General features: G+C 41.1%; 1 protein-coding gene across 5 annotated transcripts in view; it reads right to left on the minus strand.

Annotated features, from left to right (window-relative positions):
* The window catches only part of ARHGAP26 (Rho GTPase activating protein 26), a 437396-nt gene that overhangs the window by 197011 nt on the left and 217741 nt on the right, over positions 1 to 22644 (minus strand). For all 5 annotated transcript variants that reach the window (XM_045075346.1, XM_045075348.1, XM_045075347.1 and 2 more), the window contains exon 12: positions 15568 to 15604. In XM_045075346.1, coding sequence (XP_044931281.1) covers positions 15568 to 15604 — 37 coding nt within the window. The remainder of the gene's footprint in view (positions 1 to 15567; positions 15605 to 22644) is intronic.

Consider the following 22644-nt stretch of genomic DNA (forward strand, 5'->3'; position numbering starts at 1 on the left):
AATGAGTTAAAAAGAAAGGAAAAAAGAAAGGTGTGCCAGCCAAAACATAAATCGAAGACAAAAACCAAGTTCTGGTTTTCCTGAACACTTGTAGAAATACTCTGCTTGTCCATCAAGGCATTATCATCACCAAACTATATGTGGCATGAAGCTCTGGCTGGTGAAAACAGAAGGTGCGGGGGTTCTCTCCATGTCATACTGTCTAGTACATAATCAGAGAGGCCTGAGGTCAAGGAAAGCCGTAGAAAATAAGAGCATTCTCCCCTACAGCTGTGTGCTACCCAACAGACCTCATTCTGCATGTCCAGGAGACCCTTTACTAAAAATCACTGACCTGCTCTTGCCCTATGCCAGTCTTTAGTACTCAAAACATCAAGGAATTTGGCAATATGTAGCCAAATCACTAATTCTGAATGGAAGGAACCTTTCCATACCACAGGTTGACTGATGGACATACAGTGTGTGAAAACAACCCTCTGGGACACATCCACAAGTTACCCAATACATGCTTCCTGGGAATTCTAACAAAGCTCAGAAGACAAATCCTTTTCCAAAAGAGGAACTAATCTCCTGAATTAGTCTCAACACACTTTAGAACACATTATCCATTTTCTTAAAGGTGGTATTCAACAGGTTTTTTTCCTAGCCTAAAACCCTTTCCCCAGGAATCTTAACTCAACTTTCCTTTCATTTAAAAAAATAAAAAATTTAAAAAAAAAAAAAATCTTTCAAGTTTTTTATAGGACAAATGGAATTTGCTGGAAGTGCTGGATATTTGCATAAAAATAAGAGAAATGAGAGGTAAATTAAATTACTTCCCCATTTTTAATGTGGATGGATACAGGAAACTGTCTGGAATTACTATGAGCAGGCCACCATTTCAGGGACAGCTCCAGGGGCATGTTCTCACCTCAGAAATTTACTCAATTTCCCGACTGCTTTGCTCTTTAAAGTCTGGCCTACCTCGCTCATTCTGAATTTAATCAATTTCAACAGCATTAAAAGCCATGAAAAGAAACACCCACATTGAATTAAATACCAAATCCATCTGGAGAAAAGCTTTCCAATTGGCTCACACACTCCAAGGGGCTCAAGTCCTTCCTCCTAATCATGTGAAGACCCAGAGTTGCAAGGGCTTCGTAGCTGTGGTCCCTTGGAAACAGTCTTCATGGTGGTAGTTTTGGAAACTTCCAGTGGCACTGGGAAGTTGGCCAATTGCTTTTCAATTACCCAGGTGTGAATTCCCTACTTTGGGGATTATCAATGGTCAGATCTTAATTCCAGTTCAGCTCCCCAAGACCCTATACCCTATTCTACTCTGTCCTATACTCTAGTCCCCAGCATATACATTCAGGGAGTGTGGACTAACTTTAATATTAACTGAAGTCACGCAGACATAAGTGGTATGTACTGGAAAGAGAATGATAAACTTTCAAGCCAGAGAGACCTGGATTAAACTCTGGTCTCTGCCACCTCTGACTAGTATGATCATAGGAGAGGTGTTTCACCCCAGACTCTTAACCTTCCTCTTCTGTAGAGTGGGGAGAATTCACCTAGGTGTTCAAGGGTCAAAGGAAATGTATACTGACTTATTTGGTACTTCAAAAAAATGGTCATTAGCGGTATTATCAACATTTGAATCAAAATTTCTGGTTGATAAAACATTTTTCATACCCAAGTTCATGTTATCCCCATAATAACCCCATGGGGCAAACACTGTTACTGTTCTTACTAATAACTTCTTGCTATGCTTCCACACTAATGAGTTCAATAATATCTTACTGCTTATAGAATATATTAAAATATTGTAACTTAACTGATTTTCCCAATGTATCTGATAAGCCTTTACCATGAGAAAAGCCAGGCTAACAATGTTAAGTGGTAACAATGACAACAAGAGCTAACGCTAGCTGAACAAACTGCACTGCACTGCTCTGGGCTAAGCACTTAAACGTACCATGTCCTCATCTGTCATCCCCCCTATTATGTAGACAAGAACTCTTGACTCGGGTGAGGTTGAGGAAATTCTCTTAAGACTTTGGCCTTAATGAGTGCTGGAACCAGGACTGTAACTCAGTCTGACTCCAGAGCTCATTCTTCATCCACTCCTACTCTTCAGCTCAAGTTCACATGACCAGTCAGACAGGGACGGGTGTGTGTGTGTTGGGGGGGGGGGTGTGCTAGGGATCATGTTTTCTGGAGTTTTCCCTTTCTACTCCAGGAGGAGCTCTCAAATCTAGTGGACAAGAGAAGGAGGAGCACGCTTGTTGCCAAGCGCATTGTGGGCACCCTCCCACATATTATAGTCCAGTAGGTTTGAAAAGCATGCTTAGGATAACAATGCACTGTATGCCAACCAATTAAAACTAGTGTTACTAAAGACTAACAGAAATTATTGTTGACTTTTAATTAGCTATCAACATCTATATCACAGTTTCTATCTGATAATAGCCATTCATCAGTGCTATGCATCTCAATATATAATGTTGCTTATGCCTCTCATGGTATATGAAATGATTCAAAAGGATTCACAAATATTTTCAATAGCTATGTATTTATTTCAATGAATATCAGAAATTTACCTTTTTTTTAAAATCACACATGACACGCTGCATTTATTTAAGTTAAAAACAGTGAACTGAGGGGTGACTTAGTGGCTCAGTTTAGTTAAGCAGCTGGCTCTTGATTTTGGCTAAGTCATAATCTCAGGGTCTTGGGAGGGAGCCCCATGTAAGGCTCTGCACTTAGGGAGGAGTCTGCTTCTCTCTCTCCCTTTGCCCCTAGCTAATTCTCTTTCTAAAATAAATAAATCTTTAAAAAAAAAAAAAGAGTGAATGGATTTAAGAAAAATAGTAGGCCAATAGTAATACTGGCGGTATATGTATATGTAAAAACAAAACAAAATGAAACAATAAGTCAGTGATAGAAAAATACCACATTTGAGAACTATTGTCTTAACTTGTCCCCAGCCAGGCACTACACTAAACCTGGCTGGAAGGACAAGATGGGAAGGTACCATATTTGACCACCAAGATTCCTACTTCAGTACAGTCATCGTGGATTCCTTCCCTTCTCTCCCCCTGCAATCCATCAACAAGCCCCATCAGGCAGACTGCTCTAATCAATAACCTCCCAACTGCTTTTCCTTTTGCCCCATACAGTTTATTCTCCACCAGGAGCCAGAGCCATCTTTTAAAAATACACACTGGCTCATGTGTCACTTGCCTGCGCACAACTCTCCGGGGACTTCTCATGACACTCAGAACACAAGCTTACCTCCTGACCATGGCCTCACATGGTCTAGTACCAGCCTACCTAACCACTCCTGCTCTGGCCTCCTCTAATCCAGTCACCATAGCCTTTCCCAATATTCCTTGAACACAGCTGGCTTATTCCCTCCACTTCAAGGGTTCCTCTGCCAGTTCCTGACATGCCTCACTTCCTCCGTTTGTTCAGGTTTCTGCTCAAATGGAACCTCTTCAGAGAAGCCTCCCTATTTCAGGTTTCTAGAACGGTTCCCCCTTGCCTCATTATTCCCTATCCCTTTGCTCTTATTTCCTCCTAGTCCCTCTCCTCAAGTATACCTGAAAGTATACTTTTGTTTACTTGCTGTCTGTCAGTTTCTCTCACTAGTATAACTCCATGAGAACAGGGACTTTATCTGCCCTGTTCATTATTGTAGCAATAATATATAAATATTTCCCGTATGAAGCAACAAATACAATCTGCATTTTCACCTGCTAAGACACCAGAAACCAATAGGTAAAGAAGTCCCCACACTCCAGGAGCCTCAAATGCTAGCAGCTGGCTGAACACACTGGTACCTTTTAGAGTTCAGGGGCGCTGTGGTAGGAAGCACAAGATGAATAGCACTGACCAGGATATCATTCATCTCCTGACCTCTAAGCATTAATACTGCCCATCGGAACCTTTTTTCCCCTAGCCTACCAGATACAAAGGCAACTATCTTCTTTTTCATGGTTTCTGGGAACACACAGAAAAAAATAAGCCAAGAAGACCACAGATAAAGTAAACTAGGTAGTAGGAAAGAGATGAAATCCCTGCCTGGCCTGGAATAAACCTACCAGCTCTCAGCTGAGTCAAGAGAGGCTCTAAGATACCTGTAAAGAGTGCTCCAGTTCTTAGCAAGACACCGCAGCCAAAGTGGCAGTGTCCAGGCTGATACAGTACAGGCTGAGAGTGGCAGATGGGCTTGCAGTGAACTATCTCCTTGTGGGTTCTGACAACTGCAGTCTCCCAGTCCACCTTAAAATCCCCAATCAGGACAGCAATGAAAGAGCAATGCCTAATGCACTGCGTGGTAATGCCAACCAGCTACACAGGTGTCCACACATCCGGAGAAGGAATTACAGTACACAGGCCTCAATTCCTATCTGTCGTGAGGCATGAGTGGCTGTGCACTGATTTCTCAACCAAAAGAGATCGTCACCAGCTTTTTGAAAGAGGACGTGTTTCAGTAGAGAGCCAATTTCTTCTGCCCACGTAGATCCTTTTCCTGCCTTTCTCACTTTGATCTGCCCTAGGAATGGTTTGGGTACTTTTTGGTCAAAACAAATGGAGGCAGCGAGGGACAAGGGAGGGAAAGACACTCATAATCAGAGGCCTAACACTGACATTCATGGCTGCCATCCCCACTAGCTGGCAGTGGAAGATGGGCATACTTCATCTCTCTGACCCTTCTCATCTGCACAGATCAGGTGCTGTGAAAATCAGCAAAGCAATGTCTGTGAAGGCCCTCTGAGAACTGTACACAGACTGTCTATGGTCATGCTTTTACATTAATAGCCTCTGGTTTGGGGGGAATGATGATATTATTGATAATAACAACAGCATATAATAACGTTTAATGACCGCTTTGAATATCAGGCACAACTGAGCTAAGGATTTCCATCCAAATCTCATTTAATCCATCTAATGAATCAATGACATAAGTACTAAAGCTATACTGATCTCACAAAAAAACAAAAACATAAGCAAAAACAAAAACAAAACAAAACAGAAAACAAACCAACTCCTGAGGCCTGGGCGAATTAATTTTCCAAGGTCACACACTCAGTAAAATGTGAGGCTGGGATTCCAACCATGTATGTAGTAATATGTAGAGCCCACTCTCCCAAGCACTACTCCACACTTATCCCCACTGCAGGCGACAGGATTTGATAGCCGCTGCTGAATCTTGCATGCTCGGAACACTCTGGTCAGGATGGGAAGGAACAACCCTGAGAGACTACAAGTAGGGACTAAGGAGAAGGATTCAGCTTTCTCATCTGGAAATAGGGTCCATAATACCACCTACATCACAGGGTTTTTATAAGGATCCAACAACATAACATATATTAAAACACCCTGAGCACACTGCCCTGTAATAAGTACGTGTTCAATAAACATTAATTGAGACCCTTGAGGAAAACCTTTCAGTCTCTACTTCAACAACCCCTTGCACTGGACTTTAGAATTTAAAGATGCATCCAGGGATCTGTTCACTGTTGCTTGGCCGAAGCCCAAACCAGAATGCCAAGGGGTGGTTCACACCTGCCCAGGCCATGACTTGCTATTGGTACAGAGCCTACATTTCTAAGAGAAAGAGGGGTATTAGGCCACAGCAAAGTCACGCAATGGCTGCATCTGTCATTTTAAAGTTGGCTGGGAGAGAGGATGGTTTGTTAAGTGTCATTTAGGACAAACAGAAAGGCTTCTGAATGTCTAGGCTAGCTGGAGGAGTGCCTTTGCCAGTCATGTCCTTGAGGGATTGGGGCCTCACCAAACAAAATGGCTGAGATCCCATATAATAAAATCTCTGAGAAAAGAAGCTGTCCTTTCCCCTTTCTCTCTTGCTAGGCCCCAACCCCTCAGCCAGGGTTATTCTCAAGGGCATTACAGCACAACTGTCCATGCAGGCCACATCCACTGTGTTGCACACACAAGTCATAAGGCAAAGTGAGGTGCAGAAAATCAGCATGAGCTAGAATTATACCATCTTGCCTGCTCCTGGCTCAGAAGATAAAAGTGGTAGCTCAAGAAACCTGCCACAGCACAAGAGGGAGGGGAAAGGAGATAGCAAAAGGGCCCAGAGGAGTGGGGGTGGGGATCTGAAAGGAAATTCAGACAAGGGAGAGATCCAGCACCTGTTTCCTATCAGGCCTGGCCTGGAAGGTGTGGATGGAAAGCTGGAGGGGAAGGTGTACTCAGCTGACTGCCTCGTGGGCCAGCACTCAGGAGGTCAGGCCACCATGCCCATTAATGCTGCCCATCCTTTTCGGGTTTAAAAAGGGAAATGTTCTATTTATAAGCCACTGACCAGTGGAGACCTGGCAGCTACTGGATGGCTCTGATCCCGCAGGGATTCTGGTTACCAGTGGCTGCCTTCTCCTGCCTCTCAACTGTGGGTGTTCTAATAGCAAAAGGCCTAAGGTGACTAGAAGCACAAGAAAAAGAAAATCCTCCTTTCTGTCCTCTGCTGCCTTCATAGAATGTTGGACTTTTAGTAATGTCTGTAGGCTTTAAAACCTTTCCAAAACAATGACCCATATGATCCCATGAAACCTTTCCCCACTATCTTTAAGACTAAATCTCTCTTTCTATTTTATAGATCAAGAGAAGCTGAGGCCCAGAGATGAAGGGAATATATAAATCAGAGGCCAGACAACAAGCAAGGTAATGGTGCCTTCCTAGCTCTTCTCCTGGTCCTCAATCTTGTCTTTATGGAACAAGAAAAGCCTGGATACAGCACAATCAGGGAATGTGACTGAATGATGACCTAAGAAGGGCGGATGTGTGTAACAGGAACCAAGCAGCTTTGGTTGTGTTGTCCAATGCCTGCAGAAGGGCAGTGGGCCATGTTACAGTTCTGTGCCTGGAAAGCTGTGGAATCAATGACACACAGTAACCATCTCTCGACGTCACGCAGAGCATGTGAGGAGCCACAGACAGTTCTAATGAAGAAGCTCACTGAGAAGCAATGTGGGATGGCCCTTCAAAAGCGAAGAGCTGAGGAGGTTAGGTGTTTGATGATGATGATGATGAAAGGCCTCCCAGTTCCAATGGGTTGGCCACATAACGACAGGATGGCAAAACAGAGGAAAGACTTCCATTTCCACTTGTGTTCTCAGTCTCTTTCTCAAGTAAATAAGTACAATATTTAAAAAAAAAAAAAAAAAGCAGTCTAAGAACTGACAAAGCCATAGAATCTGTGGACCAGATTTGCCATTGCCTGATCTGTAAATAAAGTTCTATTAGCAAACATGCATTTGTTTTCATATTGTCTATGGCTGATTTCACGCTACAATATCAAGTGTTAAATAATACTGCAAAACTAAATATATTTACTCTCTGGCTCTTTACTGAAAAGGCAGATCCTATGCTAAACAATAACATTCAAGAAACCAGGGGCTTACATGTTCCTGTGTTTTTTCCCCTAATGCACATGAAAATAAATATATAAATCTAAACAGTAATTTAAAATGTGTGTCTGGAACTATCTAAAATTATCTGAGATACCACTAGCAGTATGTGTACCCCATTTTGAGAAATACAGTCATGAGGATTTAATGAACTCACACTCATAGGGCACTAGCCTGAAAACAGCAGGGATGTTAGCTGCCACCCTTTGTTCTCCTTCCTGCTCCCCTCAGGAACACTTCTGCCCATCCAGTGAGCTTCCCCCTTCTTATATGACAGACTAATAGGCATGACCAAATAATGAAAAGGATAAGAGCCAACAGTAATGAGGCATTTATTAAATAATATGCCAGACACTTTGCTAAACTTCAATCATCCTAGCAACTTCATGAGACAGGTGTGGTTATTTATCACCCATGTTACAGAAGAGGCAATGCAAGCTTAGAGAGACCCAGCACGGACATGTTCCATAGCCAGTGTGGCAGCATGCTAACCCCCACCACTCACATGGTATCCTCCACCGAAACAGCTCTTTCCAGTCCATGAGGCGGGACCTACTCACAGAGAATTATCTGAGGTATGTGCAAAGACTGAGGTAGACGCATGCTCAGGCTGATGCTACTCATAACAGCAAAAATCTGCAGAGGACATCCAAGTCCAATGACAGGAAATCGTTCAACAAATTTGGATATAATCCTATGACAAAGTATTAAACAACTATTGCAAATGGCATTTATAAACAATTTTCATGACATGGAAAAATGCTTGAGAATTATTTAAGGCAGGTTAAAGAAAGTATATTCAGTATAATGCCAAGGGAACCAAAATACATATTGGCATTAACAAAATCCATATAAAACACCAAGAAAAAAAAAAACAAGAAAGAATTATCTCTAGGGTGGCATTAGAAATTATTTATATTAAATTTCTGAAAACTACTGCTATATTTCCTTCATATCCTATAATGAATTCATATTATTTTTATAATAAGCAAAAATACCTATTTTTCAAGCTGCTTAGGGGATTCAGTGTTCCCCACCATGTCCCGGTATAAACAACAACCTGAGTGAGCTCTTGAGCATTATACAAACACGAAAGATTCCTGTAAAAGTACCAGATTAAAAACAAACTGGAAGGAAAGAAGGGATTGACATCTGGAAGCAGAGGAAGTGCTGTGTTTCCTTCTTCTGGGGGAAGAGGGAAGGGCGTTCCCATTTTTTTTTTAACTCTTGCTAGCCTACGTGGAAGCCCATTCTGAGATCACTCTTTAACCAACGGGCTCTGGGCATTCTGTCTGCACATCAGGTACATGTGCAGACAGCATGGCGATGACACGCACCCACACACGTGACGGGCCATCTGGCCATCAACTCCACGTGGTCTGAACCTCAAAAGCAGACCATATATTCCTTAAAGGTAGAGGCATGTGTTCTACTTGTAGGAGTCTTTCCTTCTCTGCAGTCACACTGCCCTGCGTCATGGGTACTTAAGAACTTTCAGAGGTATTATTTGAATGTGGAGCTACAGGAAGGCAGGACTCCTGCTGGGAAACCAGTGAAGAGTTCAGATAGGAGCACACAGGAACACATAGAACAAGAGCAGGAAGCACCGTCATCAACTGCAAGGTCCTCTTGAAAAGCCAGATGGTCCATATTGACCTGAGTGTGAACTGCACAAGAAGGCACGTCTGGGCAATCTGGCCATATACCTTTGAAATAATCCGATTAACCTATAGAATTTGAGTGACTATTCACTTAAGTGAAGTGGCTAGCTATGGAGTTGAGATTAGGAGACTGAGCTCAGGGTCTGGCTCAGTCTGTCAGCCTTCAGCCTTCAAACAGCTGGAGAAGCAGTGGGAAGGCAGCATTTCTGTAAACAGGCTAATCTTTTTGGAGCTAAGTAGGTAGTGACATTTATTATTTAAAGACTTCTAACTTGGAAGAGATCAACTCACACTAGAAAAGCCTGCCCTTCCCTCACTCTCTTACAGTGGACTAGAGTTTCCTCTCTGACAAGTTCTCATCTCTCTAACCATCCCTCAGGTGGGACTACAGGACAACAGCAGCCTTGGCAGAGAAGAGGCCACTTCTTTGTTTCACCTTCTGAGTCCTACTGGAGTTCATTTCAAAGGAGAATAAACCCATTCTCACAGAGCCTTTGGAGAGGAAATCTCACAGCTGCAGTCAAAGGCAGGGCAAGCAATAGGACCTGGAGACTAAGAAGATACGCACTAAAGCATGAGGAGATAATGCACTAAGGTGGCTTACAGGGCTGCAGAGAGCTGGGTGGGAGCAGGGATTCTTGCCCAGCGCAGAGTCCTGTTCTTCATAATGAGAAAGGGGGCAAACCCATGACAGCTATCAGCGGTCTAGGTTATTAGCACTGGGGTGTAATCAGCAAAGCAGCTTAGGAACAGCACACCATACTTCCTTCTTCTCTAATATTCTTATTCGCATCTTCTCCCTTCCTTTCTCTAGCAGGCAAGAATTTGGACAGCTAGAGAAAACTCAGTATCACTGATGTATACTATGGACATTCCATGAATAAACCCAGGGCAAGTCCCTTGATGGCAACAGGATTCCCAGTAAGAGACCCATAGAACTGGCATAAATAGCAGATTGGTTTTTGAATTTAACATTTAGGGATTAACTTAATTAAGAATACCCAAGACCTCTATGTAGAAAACCAAAACTCTGATACAGGACACAGGCAATCTGAATAAAAGGAAAGACATTCCAAACTTTTAGAGATGACTTAGTATTATAAGAATGTCAGTTTTCTATGAATTAACCTATACAATCCAATGCAAATCTAAAGGAAAGTTTTAAGTTTTTGAGAAACTTATAAAACTTATGTTAGAATTTACCCAAGGATAGAGGTCCACAAGCAGCTAAGTCAAACCTTAAAAATTAGAGTAGCAGACATGGAGGACTTTCCACAAAGATATTATATGAAAAGCAGAGAGGTATTACTACTAGAACAAACAGGCCAGGAACTTAAAGAACCCAGAGAAAGAGCTCAGATATACAAACCTAATATACAGTAAAGCTGGCACTGTAAGTCAAAAGCAGAAGACCGACATTTGTCGGAAAGCTGATTCTTCATGTGGATAACAGTAAAACTGGATCTTCAGGAAACACCACATATGATGGTAGGTATGAGTGGGATTAAAATCCTCAACATAGAAGACAGAATCATGAAGCTAATGAAACAAAAGGTAGGTGCACATCTTTGTAATATGGGTTAGAAAGGCCTTTTTAAAAACACAACTTGAAAATCATAAACCAGAAGGTGAAAATTAAAAAAAAAAAAAAGGGTACTTCAATATATAAGAGGGCTTTACATTCAAGTAAGAAAATCACAAATAATATTAAGAGATGACAAATGTATTTAAAATGTCTACAGCTAACAAGTGATGGTTCTTTAAAATATAGAAGAAACTTCACAAATCAATAAGAAAAAAGTGGCAAATGAAAGAGAACTTGAGCAAAGGACATGAACAGTTAATCCAAAGAAGGAGAAACCCAGTCAAAAGGCATATGAAACATCCCAATTATCAGACAGATGCAAATCAAAACAATATGCGCTATCATATTTATATGATTGACAAAAAATTCAAAAGCCAAATAAGTTGGCAGAAATGAAGAAATCCTCATGTAGGGCTGATGGGACTGCTGACAGACCACTCCAGAGAATTACCCCCCCAAACTAAGTATATTCACACCCTTGGATCAGCCAACAATTCTCCTCAAGGGTATATATATCCCAAAGAAATTCTCACACAGGGAGATGTACAAGCTATACAAAGTTGTTCACTATGGTGCTGTTAGTGCTCATGAGGAGCTGAAGTCCTAAGGAGATACAGTGTGCAGCTGTGTAAAAACAGATACAAAGTGTGATACACCACAGAGGGTGCTGCAGACAGAAGCCACGGTCTAGAAGCAGACAGAGGAATAGGGATGGCTCCTAATACAAGGCTGAGGCAGCAAAGAAAGAGAACATGACATACCCTCATGGTAGATAAAAGATATAATATTGCTCAAAAATACACTTAATGTATACATTAGAGTGGTGGTCTATATTGAAGGAAGGAAACAGGAGCTGTGAAAAGAATTAAAAGCAAACAAATAAAGAAATGAATGAATCAATAAATATGAAGCAAGGGGCCTGTGATGATCCCATGCCGCAAACTGTGTAGTATGATTCCTGCAATCCCTCTACACATGAGATTCAAACAGAGACTAGAGAAGAAGACAGGAAAAAGGCTCTGCAAAGAAATTTGTGTTTGTTTATCGGCTGCCATCCTCTCCCTGACAACTGGGCCATTCGGAAAATACCAGCAGCTGACAGGCATTATTTATGGACCTGTCTGATACCCCACAGGCACTGTATGCCCTGAGAGGAACTTCAATATCAAAGCAACAAATTCAGAAGTTTCCCCAAAGGAATTTCCTTTTCCTACCTGGCCCTTCAAAACGCTCTGACTCTGGGATAGAATAGTGGTATTCAAATGCCCATGAAAACATTTTCTAGAAAGGAAAAGGCTACACATTTAGAATTTGGATATTCAAGGCAAAAAGAGCAATGCCACACTCTGAAAATCCTGTCAGACTGACTTCCCTCAAAAACAGTTTCAATGGTGGTATAAACATCAGGTTGCAGAACAATCAGACCCTGGACAACAGTGCCACCTGTGGTGGCAGCTGAGCCCATGGGCGGGTGTGGAAGGAAAATGAAAAATTATTTTGATCCACAGACACGGGAAGTTCAACTATGTCGGAAGAGAGAGGGAGCTAAGGCATCATATGATAGGAAAATGGGGTCCCAATGTCAGAGGAGGTGATAAAGTATCAATCCAGAACACTGCTCTGGTTTTGCCAGCTTGAAAACAGAACAACTTTCGGAATAATACTTTAAAAAATTGTTTCTATCCAAACCACTCCTGCAAAAATGGCCAATATGTTTTAATCTATCGTTTTGCTCTCCAGCTTGCTAAATGAAAGGGTCACTGAAAAATTGAAAAATTTTTACAATTGAAAAATCATTAGACACTCCAGGCAGCCAGTTCTCTGGGCTCTGTGAATAATGGTATGCCAAAAGCAAACTGTTGCATGGGTCTGTAGTCTCCAAAATGGAGCTTTCTGTGTTGCTCTTTTCTTTGGGAGGTAGAGTATCTCTGTGGTTAACAGTAGAACCTCTAGTGTTAGACAGAATTCAGATGACATTGTGCTGCCTGAGTTTACTAACCTCAATTTCCTAATATACAAAGTAGGTCGAAAGTGCCTATCTCACAGTGTTTCAAGTGTTTTAAGCTCATATGCATAAAACATTCGTAAACATAGTAAGTGGTGGATAAACAGCTATGATTTTAAAATATATAATCACTGTAGACAATGCAAAGCATGGAGAAGTATTTAAAACAGAAGGTCAGCCTCTCCCAATAATCTATACTCTATCCACTCTGTTTCATGATCAAGGTCTTTCCAGACTTTTTTCTATCAATATATCTAGAGAATTCAAATATCTTACTAAGAACATTGCTCTGTAACGTGATTTTTTAAACCTCAATTAACGATATACTGTGTGGAGTGCCTGGGTGGCTCAGTCAGTTAAGTGTCTGCCTTTGGCTTAGGTCATGATCCCAGCATCCTATGTTCGAGCCCCACATCAGCCCCCTGCCTCTCTTCTCCCTCTGCTTGTGTGCTCTGTCAAATTAAAACAAAACAACAACAAAAAAATAAGATACCGAGGGCACCATTTCCACAAATACACCTAGATTGCCCTTGTTCTTTTTAAAGACTACACAATATCTTGATTTTTTTTAAGAGTTTATTTATTTACTTGAGAGAGAGGGGGAGAAAGGGAATGTGAAGAAGCAGAAGGAGAGGGAGAATCTCAAACAGACTACAATGAGCACAGAGACCAACACGAGGCTCCACCCTGACATCATGACCTGAGCCAAAACCAAGAGTTAGGCACTAACTGACTGAGCCACCAGGCACCCCACATCTTGATATATTTAATCAACTTCCTATTGCACATCTAATTGTCTCTCTTCGTTATTATTACCAATGCTCCAGTTCACCTCCTTGTTGCACAAACATTTTTGTACTTTGGTCTACTTCTTTAGGATAAATCACTGGTTCAAAGGATACTAGCTTCCAATACATATTCCCCAAAGGCCCTACAGAACGGTATAACCAGATGGCATGCACACCCAGAGAATCAGGGTCATTTTTCAAATCTATTGACACTGATCTCAAGCAGAGAGGAGAAGGTTTATCAAAAGTCACAAGCAGGGGCGCCTGGGTGGCTCAGTGGATTAAGCCGCTGCCTTCAGCTCAGGTCATGATCTCAGGGTCCTGGGATCGAGTCCCGCATCGGGCTCTCTGCTTAGCAGGGAGCCTGCTTCCCTCTCTCTCTCTCTGGCTGCCTCTCTGTCTACTTGTGATTTCTCTCTGTCAAATAAATAAATCTTTAAAAAAAAAAAAAGTCACAAGCAAACTTCTGGTTGGTAGTCACTCTTACGTATCCCATGCCTCAGAGTTCTGGGGTCATTCATTATAGAATAGTGTGTCCCAGGCTGGGGCATTACATGGGCATGTTATTTAAGTCTGCTTGACCATCTATCCTCTCTTGTTCTGGTGGTTTCCCTGATTTCCCAGTGGAAAACTACCTTGCTCCCATTTTATACAATACTCTTAAAACTGTCAGTAACAGTTTTGTTTTCCCCTGCATCAGCCTAAGCTAGACCAACCTGTTGTTATCTTTCTAGGAATCTGAATCTTCAGAAGAGTGAGGCAGGTACTAAAAAACAGTTTAGGGCTTAGTCATCCTGCAGATATTATTCAGAAGACCCTTTCTTATTGGTTCCTGGGCTCCAGAGCTGGTGCGCTTTCAAGCCTGGCTCTTCAGCTCTTCTTACCTTACTGAAAGTTACTCAACAGCCTTCCATTTTCCTTCATTTTTATTACTGTGGTTTTTGCTACTGTTATCTTAGAATACGTTAGCCATAATTGATTTCAGATATATTGAAACAATCCCACCAGGGGATACAGAGGCAGGGAGAAGCACTTGTTTCCCTGAAAAAAATTTCCCTTATTCAATTCTTGAAGGAAAAAAAAGAAAAAATATTTTCCCTCTTCTAAAGGCCTCTTAACCTACCAATACCAACCACTCCAAATTACCTAATATTTTATATAAAACTCCTGGTCAAAATCTGTATTTTGGAAAGAATGAAAGGAAAATCTCTGTCCTTTAATGAATTTAACACACGCAAAAATACTTCATCCTTTTGTCCATATGGAGAAATAGTGCTTTACTGATTTTTTTTGACATCACTGGAATTCACAGGAGGGCTCTTTGAATGTTTCTCCCAGTGGATTTTACGAAGCAAATCTGAGGCAAGGGGACAGGATTTCCTTCGCACTCTTGCTAGCAACCTGGAAGGAACTGGTTCATACTCCTAGGCACCAAGGACATCAACATCCCTAACACTAGCAGGGCCTTTTCATTTTAATCCCATAGTCTTTACAAGGTTATAAATGTTCTTGGAAATTATGATTAACCAGAGTGCTCAGAGCCAGCAGCAGGGGAAATGTGCTGTATATTCTACAGAGGCTGCCCAGGGTCATTCCCATCAAAGAGGAATATTATTACAGACTTTACCAACTCTACTCCTTCCTCTTCAAAAAGGTAACAAAGAACACACAGTTACTAAGCAATCACTAAGATAGTTGTTGCCTAACCAGTCCCTTGAACAAGACTGTGTAGGAGGCAATTCTGGCTTTCCCTTAGGATAAGATTCTTGGGAAGCTGCATAGTACTCAAGCAAGTAGCTTTTAAGTGGTTACTGGAACTACATTCTCAAGACCTAGGGTTAACTGAGATAATATACATGAAAATGCTTTGTCAAGTGTGAAAGGTTATAAAATGCAAGGTGTCACTACGGTCTTGCCAGTCAGGCTCATTGAAATATCCTGGAGTTTCTGAAATGGTAACTCAGGATGGAAGCAACTGACTACACCAGGGAAATGGGGCAGACCCAACATGCCCACAGTACCCTCTGGTGGTTCTTCCCCAGCATACCAACTTTTAAAGCTCAATCCCAACCCCAGCTGTAGAAAATCATCTAAGGGACATACTTACTCCCTTCACTCTGGCTGTCTTTGTTCGAATTGTAGACCTGGAAAATAGAAATAAACATTTACTTGTGTGAATTTTATACCTCCCTACAGGTTCAAATAATAAAATCATTACCTGCCCCCTTTCCCTAACTTATGCTATAAAATGGAAGGCAATTTCTGGCCTCCAAACATGAACCCTCTCTAAAATTACCTGCTTCCCAGTATTTACTTCGGGTATTGCGATATATAAATATCAGAATCACCTGTGCAACTTAACTTTAAAACAGATCATATTATTTTAAATAAAAAACCTCATGTGCATATTTAAATTAAAAAGAAGAAACGTTTTAAATAGTTACAATCATTAAGCTTTTACTGGGCACCAAGCAACATGTTGAGCAAGTCACATGAATGATCTCAAATTATCTATACAACAATTCAATTGAGTAGGAACTCATCAATGTATTACAGATGGAGAATTTGAGTCTTAGGTTAACTAAGGTCTCACAGCTAGTAAATGGCAAAGTCAGGACAAAGATACATTATAAACTGTTAAGTGTTAACACTGGGAAATGGAATCATTCACATTCTGCTTTATATGGTTTTTAAATTTGAAAGTTGTAAGGAAAATATGTCACTTTTACAATGTAAAACCCTTAAATTATTTATAGAAATCATAAAAGGGAAAAGTGGTCTAATAGAGAAAAAGAGAAAATACCCCAATGTAAAACACGTAATGACATACTGCAAGAATCAGCAAGCTTCTCCTACGAAGAGCCAGATAGAAAATATTTTAGATTTTGTGGGCCAAGAAACAAAAGCAATATTATGTAGATGCTTGTTTAACAAGAGAAAAAGTGAATTTCCACAAATTTTTGGTTGATAAAATTTAAAACATAGCAATTTTTTGAAATTGAAATATAGGTAATATATAGGTATAATATAGGTATAATATTCATCACAGGTTAGAATCCCTTTTAGAGTTCCAAGGGTCTCTTTTCAGAGATGCTTGATTCATTTCCTCTAGAGGTTAAGTAAGTGGTTCTCAACCAAGAGCGGCCATCAGAATCCCGTGGAATCTCTCCTCCAAGGAGTATAATTTTTGAAATGTAGATCCACCAATCAAAAGAATTGGGTTTTATTTGTTTGTTGGTTTTACAGAAGGAGGATAACATTTGACTTAATTAGGGTTCAAAGTTAGTATTTCCTATCAAATCAAATGCAAATGTTCATCTATAAATGTCACATTTAGCTCACAGGTTATACAAAAAGAGGGTGATGTGCTGCATTTGGTCTATAAGGCATTTTACCAATCCCTGATGTGGTGACATTAGTAAGTAAGATAAACCCTCTTTTTTAAGGGGGGTAAACATAGTTTTCCAAATCTCTCTTTGGTGATTTTAATTCTTTATATACGAAAAGGCATAGGGTAAATCTGGCCATCATAAGTATGTTTGTATGTACATATGTTCATATCCATCTATCTATCATCTATCTATCCACCTACCTACCTACCTACCTACTATTCCAAATGATTCTGATGGCTACTCTTGGCCAAGAACCACTTATTTAACCTCTAGAGACAGTGAGCCGAGCATGAAACCCTAAAAGAAACCCTAAAAGAGATTTCTACCTGCTAGCAAGTGTGTGTGGAAATGGCTGGTCAGGAGATTTCCAACCTGGCCCTTCAGTTGACTTCTGTCACTGGGTAAGGTTCTCACCCTGTCTGGGCCTCTACTGCCTCATCTGTAAATTAAAGGAATTGGCCAAGAAGGTTTCAAATGATCAAACTCTAAGACAAATCACTCCATTTCATTATTACTGATTTCCTAAAGAAGACTAAAGAGGCACAGCCACTATTTGAAAGTCAGGAGGATGAGGATTAAAGAAAAGGGTTTCTGTACTTGAGGCAAAGGCATCAGTTTTTATGCTTAAAAGTTCTAGAGATGAGGAGTCAAAAGACTGTGATCCAGGCACACAGCCTTTTGGAGGGGAGAAGACTGGTGCAATCGGCAATCAGTGCATAGTAGAGAGGCGAGGGAGATGAGGAGGGGCAGAGGGGCAGCAATGCAATCCTGCAGGATGTTGTGACCTGTGAGTGAAATAGGCAGCCTCATAAAAGCTAGGACCAGCAAACTATTCCACTAACCTTGGAAAGCCAGGTAAGCCAAGTGCAAGGGAAGAAACGCTACCTTGTCAAGTACTTTTATTTTGCAGCATCCTGACTAATTCATTCTGTCCATTAAATTTAAACATTCTGAGAGAAACTTACTCCTGTTTATAAATGGCAAATCCAGAAAGAAGAACAAAATGCAAGACTTTTAGCTCTCCTTTATTAGGAGGAGAATTGCACCAAAGTACTTCCCTTCAAAGTTTCCTGGGTCTCAGGAAAGCCCGTGTGTGCAACACCCAAGCATTCCCCAAATCAGACAGGTGTGATCAATGAGCCAAAGGTGTCAGAAGCATGTGCTGCCCAATACTCTGAGGCCAGGCCATTCATCTCTGCTAGTTTATGAGCCAAAGACAATGAGTTTTTTTTTGGGGGGGGGGGTTTAAATAAACCTAACAAACCATGCCCGTCAGAACTGTGTGACTACATGGCCCAGTAAGGAAGGCCCAGGGTGCGGGAGAAGCCTCACCACCACAGAGGCCAGATGGCAGCACTAAATGATGGCAGCACTTTGTTTAACTTACCAAGTACTACACACATCATTGAATCTTTTTAACCACCTTATGGTATAAGTACCAGGACTGTTCCCATTTTGCAGATGTGAAACCTGAGGTCTAGAGAGGTTATACAGTTTGTCCAAGGACAGAGAGCAAGTGAGAGGCTTCCTATTCTATCTTGCCTCTACAGGGAGGTTACAATACTCTTTTACTTTTCCAAGCAGTAGCAAATGTGCATTACTACCAAGCAAAACCAGAAGTCTATAAGTTCATAAATAGCTCCCATACTGGCAGAAGCTGAGAGTATGCAATTCACCTTGAAAAATAGTCATTCTGTTCTGGGGATATCTTCTCTCTCTCTCTCTAATTCACCTTGAAAAATGGTCATTCTGTTCTGGGGATATCTTCTCTCTCTCTCTCTTTTCTTGCAAATGTATTTTTCTTTTTTTTTTTAATTTTATAATTTAAAAAAATTTTATAAACCTGGGGATATCTTTTCATTATTATTCAAGTATAACTATTATACCTTGTTATATTAGTTTCAGGGGAAATATTCTTCTACAAAGCTTTTGGTGGCCCACTAGTGTAATACTGAATAAAGTAAAGAGGTGAGGCCAACTTCCTGAAATAAATGGTCTCTTTGGCCATGTCTTCTGTCTTATGATTGATTAGCAGAATTATGTCAAGTTTGCAAGCTTTCAAGCAAGCTTTGTCTTAAAAGGAGAGAACATAACTCTCCTGTTTTAATTCAAGGGGACACGGGTCACTAAACAGTCCCTGAATTATGGCTCCTATGAAGACTAATTCAATTAATACACTTTCTCCCGTCACTTACCATCTCTAAACCTTAATCACACCACCTATAAAAGGAGGACATTAATATTCCCTACCTCTTAGGGGTGTTGTGAAAATTAAATGAGATAATAGATATAAAACATTTAACACAAGCAGAGAATACTGATTCCATGTCCCACTTGAGTTCCATAAAGATAAAATTCCACCACCATTATTTTTATCTTCCTCATTAATTCTCTTCACATGTATCCCCTTCTGGGATAAAAGGCTAAGGATGGGAATGTAGTTTGAGGGAGTAAGTAACACTGAGCTCATCAGCATTTCAATTTAACCAACTGAAACTGAGTAAGGGACTAAGAGCAAGGAAAAGAAATAACCATCCAAAACCAACTTACAAAGGAATGGGTTCTCAATCTTTTTAAAAACAGCAGTCAGAAACAAAAGTAACCACCTACCACCAACCACTTGTTCAACCACTTTTTCACCAATTATGTGCCATGCACCATACTAAGCACTGAGATAAATAATTTTATTTCATCCTGAAGCCTACAGGGTAACAGCACTGCCTCCACTTCACAGCACTATGTAGGTTAAATAACTTTACAAAGATTACAAAGCTAACAAGTGGCAGAGTGCTCTAGACTAGCTGTGCTCAACCCCAACTTCATGCAACTTCCCCACTCAGTTCCACTTCCTAGCGGAAAACAAAACAAAACCCTGGCAATTAACAAAGAACTCAAAAGAAGCTAAGCAGTAATTAAAGTGGCAACAATGCAACCATTATGTAAGAACAAAATTTCCACCCAATTTAAACATAACAGTAATTCCACAAACTTCCAATTAATACAAGCATAGCAGTAATTGAAAACCACAACCAGCCTGAGACACTTCAGGATGCCCAAAAAACATGCTTCCCTGAAACTCTGAGCATATACACAGAGAACTGGCCAGCACTACCAAGCACCATGTGGCAGACAGATTTCTTAGTAGAGTGCTACATTCTTGTCAAACTCTTATTAACAGGTTAAATTTAGAAATTTTAAGTGACACTCCTCAGAATTTACTAGTAAGACAACCTTTGTCTGTAGAATGCCACTTAATAGTGGACATGCATTTTTTAGATCAAGGAGAGACCCTCTTGTCACAGTAGGCCACAAGCTACACTTGGAATAGCTTTGAGAAGGAACTGTTTGAATTTTAAGCATGGAGAGATAAAATCGATTTGAATACCTTGCAGTAAAGAAGGGTGTGTCTCAACTGGAGAGGGCAGAGCTCTGGAGCTAGGTACTGGCTCTTCCTCCTCCTCCCATTGGAAGAGTGCCTCTCATCATCCCAGCCTGATGCACTGGAGGGAATGGAAGTAAATGGCTGCTGCTGCTTTTCTCTTTATCACCTAGCAATGCTCCCTTCCGCTCACCCCTTACCACTACCAGCATCACATTTCCTGGCTTAGAGGGGCTCTCTTAAAAGTCAAGTCAATAAAAATGTATCTGATGGCTCTTTCTGATGACTTATTCCTAAACAAATGTGAAAACCTTGCTCTTGCATCCTCCAGAATCACATGTAGGGGCGCCTGGGTGGCTCAGTCATTAAGTGTCTGCCTTCGGCTCAGAATCACATGTAAAGAAGGCTCAGTGACTAGAACACTGCAGGCCACTCAATAAAGAGTGACTGGTGAACAGTTTTTGAGAAGAAGAATAAAGGAGAAACTTAATTTATTTTATTTTATTTATTTAATTTATTTTTTATTTTTCATTTTATTTATTTGACAGAGAGAGAAAGAGTGTGTGCAAAAGAGAGCAAAATGGGCAGAGCAATAGATAGAGGCAGAGGGAGAAGGAGGCTCTTCACTGAGCAGAGAACAGGATGCAGGACTCAATCCCAGGACCCGGGGATCATGACCTGAGCTGAAGGCAGATGCTTAACTGACTGAGCCACCCGGGTGCCCCCCACCATGTTGGAGGTGATGAAGACAGTGCCCGGATGCACTGACCAGACAGAAAAGGTAAGCAGATCTAACATTGCTGAGGTCCTATATGTCATTCTTCTAAGTATCTGGAATGTTCCAGGAATCTCTACATTAGACTAGAATGAAAATATACAATTCAGGCCTTATTATGAGGCATTATAAAGCGGATTTACATTATTTGGCTTAACTCGAGGCTGTCAAAACTCAAAAGGGTGTCACCAGGAAGTTGTAAATTGCAAACCAAGGAATGGCTTACTATACCTCAGGGTACTAAGTCTCCTCTCTCCTTTACAAAAGAGGTACCACAGACACACGGCAGTCTCTTGGAAAATGTCCCAGCAAAGAGTGACCAAATGGCTGTGCTCCTGAAGCCAACTGGAAAAAGAATCTGATGGCCATTCAAACCTTATTGCATATCAACACACCAGCATACTAGTGTATACGAACAACTACTTGCTGTTCAACCTGATTATGACAACGATGACAGAAAAAATACACTTTCTTTCCCATTTGTTCAAGCATTTCCAGCTGCTTTGTACCTAAGAATATAAATGGCTTACTTCTTGTATAATTCCTCAGTAATACTGGGGGAAAACAAAGTTCTCTAGACACCTGCCACTTCTACCATCTTAGCATCCACATTCCACATGGATACCATCCTCATTCTCCCTGGGGAGTCACCAGAACCAGTTTATCAATTCTGTCACTATCATATTCCTTAAATCTATTCCTCATCCCCATTTCTTCTTCTACTGCCCTCAGCCAGGTTTAGACCACTTGTTGGCACTGTGGTATTGGTCTTCTACCTGGTCTTGATGGCTCTGCTCTCTTTCTGCTGAAGAAAACCCATCAAGAGATCACAATACAGTCTTCAAATACTCAAAGGGCTGTCACGTAGAAGAATGACAAGACTCACTTTTGCAAACAGGGATGAAAGTCAAGGTGGAGTCCTAGGACAGCAGATTTCAGAGGGATACAAATAACTGAAAGTTAAGAGTTCTTCATGGTCCAGAAGAGCAGGGCAACTGGCTGAATGTCATCTTGACACATAAGACTAAGCTCCATTTCATCTAGAAGGTGGCCCTGAGCATTTCTGGGCTGACAAATGCAGCTTCATTTGAGATTTAATTATTGTGATCCTATCCTCTCATCTGTACAAGCCTTCAGTGGATTCCAGGTTGGGGGAAATGGCCCAACGTCAGGCGAAGCAGGGTGGTGGACAGAGTAGTGAGTGCTATGGCCCTGGACAGTTGGTTCTACCATATTTTAACTATGTGATTTCACTATGTGATTTTGCATGGCAATTTAACTTTTCTGAGTTTTCTTATTTGTTAAGATTTTATTTTTATTTATTTATTTGAGAGAGAGACAGCAGGGAGAGGGGCAGATGGAGAGAGAAAGGTAGAGAATCTCCAGAAGACTCCCTGCTGAGTGCAGAGCCCAATGCAGGACTCATTCTCACAACCCTGAGATCATGACCAGAGCTACTATCAGGAGTCAGACGCTTAACTGAGAGAGCCACCCAAGTGCCCCCTGAGTATGTTTTCTTATAAAGTGGAGGTAAGTAAGAATACTTCGAGGGGGTCTTAGGAGAACTAAAATAACCTCACAGTGCCTGCAAGTACTCAAAAATGCTATTTCCCTTTCTGCTACGTCCATAAAGATGGT

The sequence above is a fragment of the Mustela putorius genome, unplaced genomic scaffold, assembly GCF_011764305.1.
Source record: "Mustela putorius furo isolate JIRA1106 unplaced genomic scaffold, ASM1176430v1.1 tig00000145_pilon_pilon_pilon, whole genome shotgun sequence".
Taxonomy (NCBI): Eukaryota; Metazoa; Chordata; class Mammalia; order Carnivora; family Mustelidae; genus Mustela; species Mustela putorius.